The sequence below is a fragment of the Pinus tabuliformis genome, chromosome X (assembly GCF_031772625.1).
Source record: "Pinus tabuliformis cultivar Carrire ecotype Pingquan chromosome X, CPIR1, whole genome shotgun sequence".
Classification (NCBI taxonomy): domain Eukaryota; kingdom Viridiplantae; phylum Streptophyta; class Pinopsida; order Pinales; family Pinaceae; genus Pinus; species Pinus tabuliformis.
The window spans coordinates 243,305,997-243,318,486 of record NC_142308.1 but is presented as its reverse complement, the minus strand read 5'-3'; the positions used below and the strand labels follow the sequence as shown (position 1 = coordinate 243,318,486).

General features: G+C 34.0%; 1 protein-coding gene across 1 annotated transcript in view; it reads left to right on the top strand.

Annotated features, from left to right (window-relative positions):
- Positions 1 to 1,079: 1,079 nt before the first annotated feature.
- The window catches only part of LOC149139271 (uncharacterized), a 34,324-nt gene continuing 22,913 nt past the window's right edge, over positions 1,080 to 12,490 (top strand). The window contains exons 1-2 of the mRNA XM_089450665.1: positions 1,080 to 1,420; positions 5,775 to 5,778. Coding sequence (XP_089306791.1) covers positions 1,080 to 1,420; positions 5,775 to 5,778 — 345 coding nt within the window. The remainder of the gene's footprint in view (positions 1,421 to 5,774; positions 5,779 to 12,490) is intronic.

Below are 12,490 nucleotides of genomic sequence, written 5' to 3'. Positions count from 1 at the left end.
CCTTGCGAATTGGGGTTGCAAGGATCGAAACGGCAAGATTGACAATCAGTGGAGAACGTTGCGGCCCAACAGAGAGTGGGAGGAATTGGCCAGTATTATTAATTATGACCATGAACAAGCAACGAATGAAAACAATGAACAAGCAACAAACGAGAATCATAGCATTCGTGCGACGGGCAGGTGAGATGGATCAGCAAGCCCAGACATTTAATGAATGTCAGATAAGGCGAAGAAAGGATATCATGGACAGGCATGCTGTAGTACAGCAGGAGTGTGCGACGACAGGAATGAAGAAACCACCTTGCAGCAAGACAATTAACGCAAGTGATCGGAGAGGAGGAAAAAGAGGTATGTCAGAATCCATAAATGGAAATGAAGTAAGTCGGATAATTGATAGGAAAGGCAGAGGGCGAAGCAACAGGTGGCAGCGGAAGGCCAAGTTGATAGGTAAGAGGAGTAGGGAAAGAAGGATTATAAATGAGCGGCAACAAAGGATTCGACAACGAGAAAATTGCCTAGGAACTCAGAGAGCGAGGAGAGGAAAGGTGGTGGTGAGCTGTTACAGAGAGAGGTTGCGCCGAAAACCTACTGAGGTTGCCATGGAAACCAGAAAGAGAGCAAGGATTGCAGAAGAAATGGAAGCCGAGGTACGCAGAGAAAGGGACAGAAAAGGCAAGGCGGTTGCGAAGGAAGAGACAGTTGAGGAGATATATGAAGTTTACGATGATTCTGAGGAGGAAGAGGACTGGCAAGATAAGTGCAGGCGGGATAAGGAGCGAAGCCGAACTGTAGAAGGATGGGAGAACCAGCAAACCAGCAACGAGCAGCTGGGACAACGGGGAGGAAGGGTAAGGCAGAGTGGCAGACAGAGGGGAAGCAGACATGCGGGAAGCGGGATGGAACCGAGCAGCATGAGAGGCAGAGGAGCGAGCAGATACCGAGGAGCAAGGGGAGGATGACGAGGGCAGAGGGGGAGACCGGGGAAAAAGACAAGTCGGTCGCTGGACAGGAAAATTTAGCAAGCGGAGAAGGCATATAACCAGAACACGAGCCCCAGAATTAGAAGAATTATCCAGAATATGGAGGAAGATGCCATTCAAGCTCAGTCGGACTCCGAGATGGAGGACTGGGAGTTCCTTCTCCACGACCCTGGTAACACTAGGGGTAGAATGTCATTATTTAAACAGTCCCTTCATATATACTGGGTGATGAAAAGATTGCTGGCTAAAGCTCTGGAGCAAGCTGCAACAGAGATGGTTGAACTTGCGCAGGGAGTTCCCAACCTGAGGAGGGAGCTCCGAATTATCCAGATTACCTTGGAGATGCAGGAAAAGAAGCTGGATGAGATCCAGCAATTGATAAAGGAAGGAAATCAGAATGCAAACAAGGAGACTACCCAGCGTCCAGAGGCAGAAGCTGAGTAATTTTAGATATGTATTAATTTTGATGAAACTGCATAGTATAGATAATTTCAGTGTGTTTCAAGTGTTAGATGTAGAAAATTGTTATATGCAAGCAAGTAGGATTAGAAACCTGAAAGACTGTTTAGTGTATTTAGCTTGGATAACCAGACTATGGATCTTTTATTTTTGGTCGGCTATTAAGAACTTCAGGTGGCCTAAATACTCGGTTTCCCCAAGACGGCGAGTGGAAGGCAACCTTATTTTGATGTGTATTTTGATTTGAAGTAATAGAAAAAAGAGAGCAACACCTTAGCCTACAAAAAAAAACTATGAAAATATATTTATTAATAGATTTCTTTTATTTTATGTGCAGATTCCATTGTCAAAGCACTTCAAGAGCATCACAATTAACAAACAAGTGAAAGACAAAAATTATATAAACATATAAAAACATGTTATGATAATCCAAATAATTATTTGGGTTTGATAATTGATGGTATGGACCAAAAGAAAACACTTCTGCCATATTTTGTTCGCATACCAAAAAATTTACAAGAAGAAAATTTTATTCAGTTTAACTTGGTTGGTTGTATGGTCTTTAATGGGAAGATGTTGCCAAGGGTTTACTTGACAGCTCCAAATATTCATAATGATGCAAATCTTACCATAACTATAATCCATAATGTGCTTTCTCATTGGTTTGGTATTCTTCCTGAAGTTTTGTATCTGCAATTGGACAACACAAGTCGTGAAAATAAAAATAAAGTTCTTTTTGGATATCTAAACATGCTTGTTCAATTGGGAATTTTTAAAAAGGTAAAGGTTGGTTTCCTTCTTGTTGGGCACACTCATGACCATATTTATCAGATGGTTAGTCGTTTTTCAGTAACATTGAGGAGGAACAATGTTGGGAGCCTTCCATCATTAATTGAATGTATTAAGAAAGCAAATATTCCAGAGCCTATTTTTCATGTGCTGGAAAAAACTATTGACATGTGAAGGTTTATTTGGGATCGCATGGTGAGGAGAAATGCATTGAACAACTTAATGACATTAGCTTCAAGCATCAATTTCGTATCAAAAAAAATGATGGAAAAACACATATATGGGCAAGAAGTATTCAACTGTTGCAGAATGGGGATCGTCCTCAGGTTTAGCTTTTTTTAAGTTCATTCTAGATCATCCAATATTTGCATCAAAGGTAATATTGTTACAATTAGTTGCTAAACTCAATAATGCACGGAAGCATAAGAGAGAGAAAAATTATTCTGAATGTTTGGAAGAAATAAAAAAATGTATTAGAGATAAATATGACTACTTTGATATTGTTGATTCAGTTTGGTGGGAGTCTTTTTTCAATGATCAAAGTGATATCATCTCAATATCAGGAAATGAATATACACTTTTGAAGACTCCATTTATTTGGCCTCAAAATATGCCAAATGAACAGGAGGAAAGACACATTGTTGAACAACAACAATCTCAAGGCATTATTAATTCTCAACAGGAAGAGGAAAGAGAAATCTATATTGGTTCTAGAAGATCATGTGCACAACGTGAAGCCATGGAAGACCTTTACAGGGGTTTTGTGGAGGATGTTAAGGAGGGTTGCATGATAGCAGTATTAACAGATGGAGATCCACTTGGCTATCCATTTTGGGTTGCGAAGGTTATAAAATTCATTAAAGAAAATGAAGATATTACAATTGTTGAGGTACATTGGTATGCCACAAATACCCACCCATTCAATGATGTGTACAAGCCAGAGATGGTAGTTGATAAACAAATTTGCAAAAAGAGAAAAGAAAGGGTACAAATATAAATCGTAACCACATAGACCTATTAAAATTGGAGGATGTTTACATACTTGTCTATGACTTCAATTTAACAAAGAGAGGAACTCTTCGCTTCAAGACCATAGATATTTTGAAGATGTTGCTACCAGAAGGAACAGTGTTGAGATGGGAGTCTGTTGAACCTAGTCGTAGATCTAGAAGACTTTTGAAACTTGGAATGGTGGGCATGCATGTTGACTCGGATGGAGCTCTAGTTGATGAAAGAGGAGAATATGGGTCATCTTCATCTGCATCCTATCACTCATCTGAAGATGTAGATTCTGATGGTGTGCCGAATCCTATGGGTGTGTCAGATCCTATGGATGATTTTGAATAAATTTCTAAGACATTTTATGTAAATGAAGTTTGCATGGTAACTTGAAATAAATATTTTCACTTCCATATGATCTTACATGAAGTTATGATTCATCTCTATGTTTGTTGGATTTAATGTTTTAATTAAAAGAAATTCATGTATTTAGAGATGTTTGCATGGTAACTTGAAATAAATATTTTTGACTTTCATGTGATCTTACATGAAGTTATGGGTCATTTCTATGTTTTTGGATTATATGCTTTAATGTATGCGATATTCAATCTACTAAAGTTGATATTTTGATTAAAAATAAATAAATATTAGAAATTCATGTTGATTTTTTAAATTATACAGTAATATTGCCATGATATTATTTATTGTTATCATTTGGTGTAAGATAGTTTTAAAATTGTCGAAATTTTAATGCCTCATTAAAAAGAACACTTCATTTTCATGGTTGATTTTTAGGTTTTTCTTACAATAGGATAAGTTGTCTTAAGCTAAATTTTAAAAAGAGCTATAGTTTTATCCTCTGAAATAAAAGTTACCCTTGAAATGATGAATCTTTCATTTACTTGTTCATTTTTAAAAATTGTTTTAGTCGTATAATTTTTCCATAATTTCATGGTTGAAATGTGTTACAAACTGAAGGTTTTTAATTACAAGGTTGAAAATTTGTCAAAATGTTAAGGTGTTTCTGAATTATGATATTTTATCTTTAATGTTATGGTTTAAAACAATTACAATTTCAAGGTTTTTTAGAGTCAATATATTTTATCTTTAACTCCATTGCTAAAAATTACACTTAGAATAATGAATCTTTCATTTACTTGTTCATTTTTTAAAATTGTTTTAGTCATATAATTTGTCCATAATTTCATGGTTGAAATGTGTTACAAACTGAAGGATTTTAATTACAATGTTGAAAATTTGTCAAAATGTTAAGGTGTTTCTGAATTATGATATTTTATCTTTAATGCTATGGTCGAAAACAATTACAATTTCAAGGTTTTTTAGAGTCAAGATATTTTATCTTTAACAACATGGATGGAAATAGTTGGAATTATCAGGATTCAAGACATGATATTTTATCTTTAACATCATGTATGAGAATTGTTGGTATTTACAGTTTTTCAAAGTCCGAATATTTTCCCTTTAACTCCATTGCTAAAAAGTGTCAAACTTGTAACCCATTTTTTTTTTTGTTATTCCAAAATAAACACTTTTTTTAAGGGTGTTTTTTTCATCCATTTTCCAAAACAAAAATGGTCTTTACTTCCATTTAAAAAGAATGTTGCAAATTTACCGTAAAAAAAGCATCATTTTGGCATAAACAATTTTCATTTTTGGGTTGTTTTTTTCATGTTTTTTGGGGGTTTTTGGGCTGGAGTACCCATTTTGAGGTAATAGTTCTCATTTGATTGGTAACTATGTTATGCTACAACTATTCTTTTGAAACCAGTTCCTACTACCTCTATAATTCTCCTAATTCCTAAGAATGAAAGAACTCAATTGGGACAGTTACTCTAAAAATGCAACAAATGAAATTAGAAATACCATTTGTAATTTAATAATCTTGTAGATTAAACATAAAGGTCATGATCTACCAACTCATCAGCGACAACTTCCTATTGTAGGATTTATTCTTGATACAAATACTCTCAAAACAAGAGGGCAGACCTATAGGTAGCCTTTGGAATAGTATTTTGCGTGTTACAAAATCAAAATGCTTTTGTTTGCAAGTGTTAAAGAATCAAAATGCATTTTCAGTTGAGGTGAAAGTTAAAGTGGGCATCAGGTGACTCTTGTCAGGAAGATAGGCATAAAGAGGGTAAAGGAAATATACACCTTCGAATGAGCTAAAAATAACCCAAAAGCAAGTCATGCTCAATATCGCCATGTCACAGCCTCCATAGGAGTATTGAATGATATTGAAGATAAACTATCCATAATCGCCAAAAAAATTCACAAAATGGCCACATCCATTTTGAATCCATCAACAATTTGGCTTTTTTGTAGGGTAGAAAGTACCCTCTTTTAAATGAAGATACCTTAATGGATGTTTAGCATCTACAAGTACAAATACCTCAGCATTTAAAAAAGTGAACCCTTCTGAAAGGAAAGAGCCTTACTTGCATTTTGTCTACATCTTATGCATTTGCAGACGTTGAAAACCATTACCAAAATTATGATTTATTAATAGTGATTTATCAATTGCAGACAGGTAATTCTCCATTTATATGCTTTACATCACTATCCTTATTTATTTAATCATTTTCTCCTTCAAGCACCAAACTGAAAATTTTCCATGGAGTTAAAATTTAATGGGTTCTTTTTTCTTGATAGTTTTGTGCTCCTTAGGTGGTACGGATTGTATCATATTCTATAATATATGGTGTTGTAGAATTATAATAATTTTACAAAAGATTTTTCAGCGAAGATCACATGAAATACCATTTGTCGACGCGTTTCGAACCAACCAGAGTGGTTCATCGTCAGGACAAGTTGAGGAAACAGATCCAGCTTAGCATGTTAAATAGACTGAATAGAGCCTCCAACAGCTAACTTGACCAACAACTAATTTTGACTATTGGACCGGGATCAAAACTTTTTTGATAATTTAAGGGAAATAAGTTATATTAGGTGGCCAATCCCTTAAAATATATATAAAAACATAGAAATATAAAAAATAATTTAAATTTGTGATAATAGTTAGTTAAAAAGGTATTAACTAACTATTATCACAAATTTTAATTATTTTTTATATTTTTATATTTTTATATATATTTTAAGGGATTGGTCACCTAATATAACTTATTTCCCTTAAATTATTAAAAACGTTTTGATCCCGGTCCAATAGTCAAAATTAGCTGTTGGTCAACTTAGCCGTTGGAGGCTCTGCTCAGTGTATTGAACATGCTAAGCTGGATCTGTTTCCTCAACTTGTCCTGATGATGAACCACTCTGGTTGGTTCAAAATGTGTCGACAAATGGTATTTCATGTGATCTTCGTCGAAAAATCTTTTGTAAACTTGATATGGATCACAGAAGCCTCAACTCTACAATAGAATAATTTTGGTTGGCCTTTTACTTAAGAAAATTAGATGTCGATATTATGTCTTGTTTGGAGGGCCTTGTTGGGGGTGTGTGGTTTCGAACTTTTGATTTTCATTTGCGCTTATAATTATGGCACTGTATCAAACAAGAATAAGCTTCAAATGTATCAAGCACATCATCAAGATGTGCTCAACATTGGTGAATTGAGCGAAGATTCAAGTTTTGTAGTCCTTATGGCTTTTAATCTTGCAGCAGGGATGCATATATCATAATGTGTTCTGTGGAAGAATCTTATATATTCTGCATGTCTGAAGGTTAGATCTTGGCTATAATGGACTCCCTAGTGTTTCATAATAAAAGTGTTTGCATTTCCAACCATGAGTGGGTTGTTGTGGTATAGTTAGAAATCAAATTCCAACCACATGTTGATGAAGGTAATGTCATAATTGATTTGTTCTCTCACATTTCCCCTATATGACTATAAGGAATCTTGAACCAAATATTCTTGTGCACTCTTTATTAACAATGAACCCAAGATTGAATTTTTGTGAATCTATACAATAATATTTGCAATAACAATATCTTCCTTTTTGGAAAAGTCTTCAATAGTGGCAGCATAGGAATTTCCTTCTTTACGTCAGTGCTTTAATTATTTACTATGTGATGATCCATATTGATCACAATGTAGAAAGAAACAATCATTGGAGCACCTCAATACTTTGGTCATCCACTTATACAATTGAATTTTAGATTTCAACAATGATGTCCATATTACTAAGAATCTTGTGCTTGCTTGGTTAGAGGCCAAGAATTTGCATTATTTACTTCCATCACTACATGTAGAAGTAACTGGTGGAACTTGGAAGTAATCACTAACAGGTGAGGGTGATGGTTCATAAGCATGCAATGAGCTAGCTACAAGCTTGATTAACCATAGTTTGATTCCAAATTATGATTGTACAGACAGAAGTGAGGTGCATTCTATATTACTGAGACATGTAATGTGTGTAACATGCATACAACTAAAATGGAATTCCAGATGACATCCGAAATCTAGTTTTAAAAAATGGGGCAGTATAAAAAGTAAAAGAAAAGAACCAGCATAGAATCTAGATCCATCTTAACCCCAAATATTTTAAGTGCTGAGAGGTTTGCATGGGGGTTTGTTTATATCGCTCTTTGTGCTTAATAGATCTAAGGTTAAGATGAATCTATGCTGGTTTAAAATAATTAGGTACAAATAACTGGAATAGATTAAGGCTAAGATGATGCAAAAGTAGGCTAAGAAGACAATCCTCAAATGGATGCCGCACAGAGGGTGTTGGCTAAAAATTAAAATTGCTCCATGTCAGCCAGCCCATGGGTGCTCTTTTTAGATAGTTACATATTTTCAGGAGGGTGCCTAGGACAGGGAAGTAGCATGCATAATATCCATATTTTTATTTTTGGCTTGAATCAAGGATACATTTCACCCCAAACACCCAGCCCACTTTTGAATCTATTTGTATATACTGGGATTGGGTCATGATGGATTATCACTTTCGGGGCATGTTACTCCAAGGATTCCTATGTAAAATACAAGAGCTCCATTTGCTAGGAATTGAACCTGTAATATCCCTCCCGTTAATAATAAATAATAAATAATAAGAATAATCATATAATAATATAATAATATAATAATAAATAATAAATAATAAAAATAATTAATAATAGAAATAATAAATGATAATAAATAAATCACTTAATAATAAATAATAAAAATAATAAATCATAAATGTTAAATAATAAATGATATTAAAAATATATACAAAGAAAATAAATAAAAATAATAAAAATAAAAATAGTAATAACCATACTAAAACTCTAAATAAGAATAAATAGAAATAAAACAAGAAAACTATCAAAAAGAAGGAAATAAAACAAGAAAAGCTTTTGATAGTTTTCTTGTTTTATTTCTATTTATTCTTATTTAGAGTTTTAGTATGGTTATTACTATTTTTATTTTTATTATTTTTATTTATTTTCTTTGTATATATTTTTAATATCATTTATTATTTAACATTTATGATTTATTATTTTTATTATTTATTATTAAGTGATTTATTTATTATTATTTATTATTTCTATTATTAATTATTAATTATTTTTATTATTTATGATTTATGATTTATTATTATATTATTATTCTTATTATTTATTATTTATTATTAAGGGAGGGATATTACAAAACCTGGGCCAGCAGTGGAAAACTTCCACCCATCAACTTTGGACCACAGCTCAGTCAACACTTTAGATAATATATGTTACATTGTTACTCAATTTCTGTTTTGTCATTCATTTTGATCTTTTGCATGTACATTTATAGTGTCTTTGGGCATTAATCACGAGGGTGCCCCCTCTTTCATAGTTACTGCATATATCATGCATATTTAGGCAGTAACATGCCACATAGAGGTCATGATCTACCAACTCATCAGCGAAAACTTCTTATTGTAGGATTTATTCTTGATACACACACTCTCAAAACAAGAAGGCATACCTATAGGTAGCCTTTGGAATAGTATTTTGCATGTTACAGAATCAAAATGCTTTTTTTTGCGAGTGTTAAAGAATTAAAATGCATTTTCAGTTGAGGTGAAAGTTAAAGTGGGCATCAGGTGACTCTTGCGAGGAAGACAATCGTAAAGAGGGTAAAGGCAATATACACCTTCGAATGAGCTAAAAATGACCCTAAAGCAAGTCATGCTCAATACCACCATGTCACAGCCTCCATAGGAGTATTGAATGATATTGAAGATAAACTATCCATAATCGCCAAAAAAAATCACGAAATGGCAACATCCATTTTGAATCCATCAACAATTTGGCTTTTCTGTAGGGTAGAAAGTACCCTCTTTTAAATGAAGATACCTTAATGGATGTTTAGCATCTACAAGTACAAATATCTGAACATTTCAAAAAGTGAACCCTTCTGAAAGGAAAGAAACTTACTTGTATTTTTCTTGCATATTATGCATTTGTAGACGTTGAAAACCATTACCAAAATTATGATTTTATAATAGTAATCAAAACTTATAACAAAAATTCTAAATTCAGTTTTATATCCCATGAAAAGAGCATCCATAGAAGAAAAATATATATAGAACCTGTCAACACAAAACTATTAAAAAAAGCTTAAATTAAACTCAACTAAAACTGTTTTACCTAATATGAGTTCCTGCTAGATTTAATGCAATGACATTAGATTTCAACAATATCATCTAAAGAAGCCAAGGAACCAAAAATATTTTTTAAGAAATGGATCTTGTAGTAAAAACAGGTAAAATAAAAATGGCCTTAAATAAATGTAAGAATGTGGAATCCATATGGAGCTCAAGTAGCCATATAAGAGACCACCCGGCAATGAAGAACACCATCATGAGAGATCTAACAGGGGTTTGAAAACTCAAAACCCTTGGCATCCCTCTCAATTTTAGTTTTCTAGACACGTAACAACATCTACCAACTTATTTCAATAGTAGACACCTGACTAGGTCTAGAATATACTCAATACCACCATACTCACATATTATTTTGTAAAACTAATTTAAATAAAAACTGCTAACCAAAAACAAATTAAAATTTAGTGAATTAACCTATATAAATGTATAAACATTGATAGCATGAGATATATTCATCTTAAAATATAAAACACACACAACAACACACAGGAAAGAAAGTTACAATGAGCAAACTGCACAGAAGAAAATGAGCGAGAAAACAAAAGTACAAATACTATAGCAAGCCATACCTTCAATCAGTTGCACAGATGCTACAACTGTTCTTTCACAACGAGTGCTTGCTACCTCGATTTTTCTGGTGACTTCGTTCAATGCCAATTCTGCTACCTGCTATAGGAGTTCTTTAGCCAAAAGTTCATGATACCTCTATTCTTCTGGTGATTTCAATGAACTAAAGGTGGAAGAGTGTAAAGTTGATATGCATTTAATTACCGAATTGATTACACTAGTGTATTGTCACAAAAAAAAAAACGATATAGACAAATCCCCTCATAAATTCAATTACTTTAGGGCGTAAAGTCGAGACAAGAAAGGAAGAAAGGGTAGGCTCCTTAATGAACATTACAGTCGTTAATTAATGAATGCTCTGTAAAGTGTTTCAAAATATGGGAGAGCTAAGGAGAAACTCAAGGAAAAATCAAGTCAAGGCTAAAGCGGGCTAGGAAGGAAACAAAGGTTATGGAGGGTTGTAGTCGCCAGATGCAACCCACTTGGCTTTCAGTTATCCTCCCTACTTCAATGGGTTACAAATAAACCCAAGGTTCTTGCTCTTGATTCTACACGGAATTTTTGCTTCGGCTTATAAATGTAGTCGAAACACAACTTGCATCTAAAATCCATCTTGATGCTCGAAACCAGATTCGCAATAACGATGTGTTGGAATGACCCCTGCTACATGGAATATTATCCAGAGGACCACCTTCGGAACTGCCACCTATAAGAGATAGGTTGCAAGTTGCAAGTTGCAAGTAAGGTAATGTTAAATTCCCCTCGTATAAGAATGAGAAGAGTTCTATGATAATTAGGGCCTAGAATTCAAGGAGCGCTTACTATGATTTTGATGGGGTGTATTGCTCAATCGACCTGGCTTCCCGAGCCATATTTGATGTAGCTTCAACAGGAATGTGCCCCAGTAAGACATGGAATTGGTAGAAATCATCATGGTCTATTACATTTTCAGGGGTTTTATGAGTGTTGGCATTTGAACAAATTGATATGCATTTAATTACCGAATTCATTACACAAGTGTAGTGTCACAAAAAAAAAATATAGAAAGATCACCTCATAAATTCAATTGCTTCAGGGCGTTAAAGCAGAGACAAGAAAGGAAGGGAGGGTGGGCTCCTTAATGAACATTACAATCATTAATTAATGAACACATTACTCAATGTGTAAATTAGGATATGGGCTTAATGAATACAAGTGTGCGGGATATGGTCTTAATGAATACTAGGCATGAACAGAGAACGTAAGCCTCCAACCAGGTTTTAAGGAAGAAAAGAAAATGAATGTTGTTATGTAGAGTTGGCAATAGATGCCCACGCGCGGAGGAGCTTCACAATATATGGCGGCATGTCATTCCAAAGTATGGAAGGAAATGAGAGTGGGATTATAAAGGTTACAAATTAATTTACAATAACACATCATGTCACCCATCATTTTCCACATGGTGCAAATGAGTTTTCATTATTTAATGAGAAATCTGAAGTAATGATTACTAAATAAGAGTCCCTCTCTTTTGCACCAATCAGAAATTAAATAAATTTAATTATTTATAAGTTCTAATGTCCACTTTATATGTTTTTTATAATTTTTTGGTCAACATGAAATTAATTGAAGGGTCAACTTATTTTTGGATACGTTATAACCTAGCCTGTGGTAGGGATAATAAGGGCGAGTTTACCATCAGTGTCTGGTGCAATATCTGTGCTGCCCTAACCAATCTCTATCTTGATACTTTGCATTCATTATCTTTACATTGTCAGAAATGTCCACGTAAATTACCTGTTGAAATGGTTCCATCTGGATTCAGTTAAACTCATCATGTTATCTCTAAAATATTTTCTGTGTCGGCTTTAGTATGTTGTTCCCATTATTTTCCCTTAATGCTTTGTTGTGTCTCCTGTTCTTTTCTCTCATTACAATCATCAACCACTATTGGATTTTAGTTCCCTCATCAACGCCAAGCTTTGAGAGTCCATGCAGACTAGAGTCAGGGCGTGTCCTAGTGCAACTTCGGCGGCTTTAGCCACAGTGCTTGTTATTCAATGGACAAAGTAGTTGTGCTCAAATTCACATCTATGGATCTACACGGCCCAC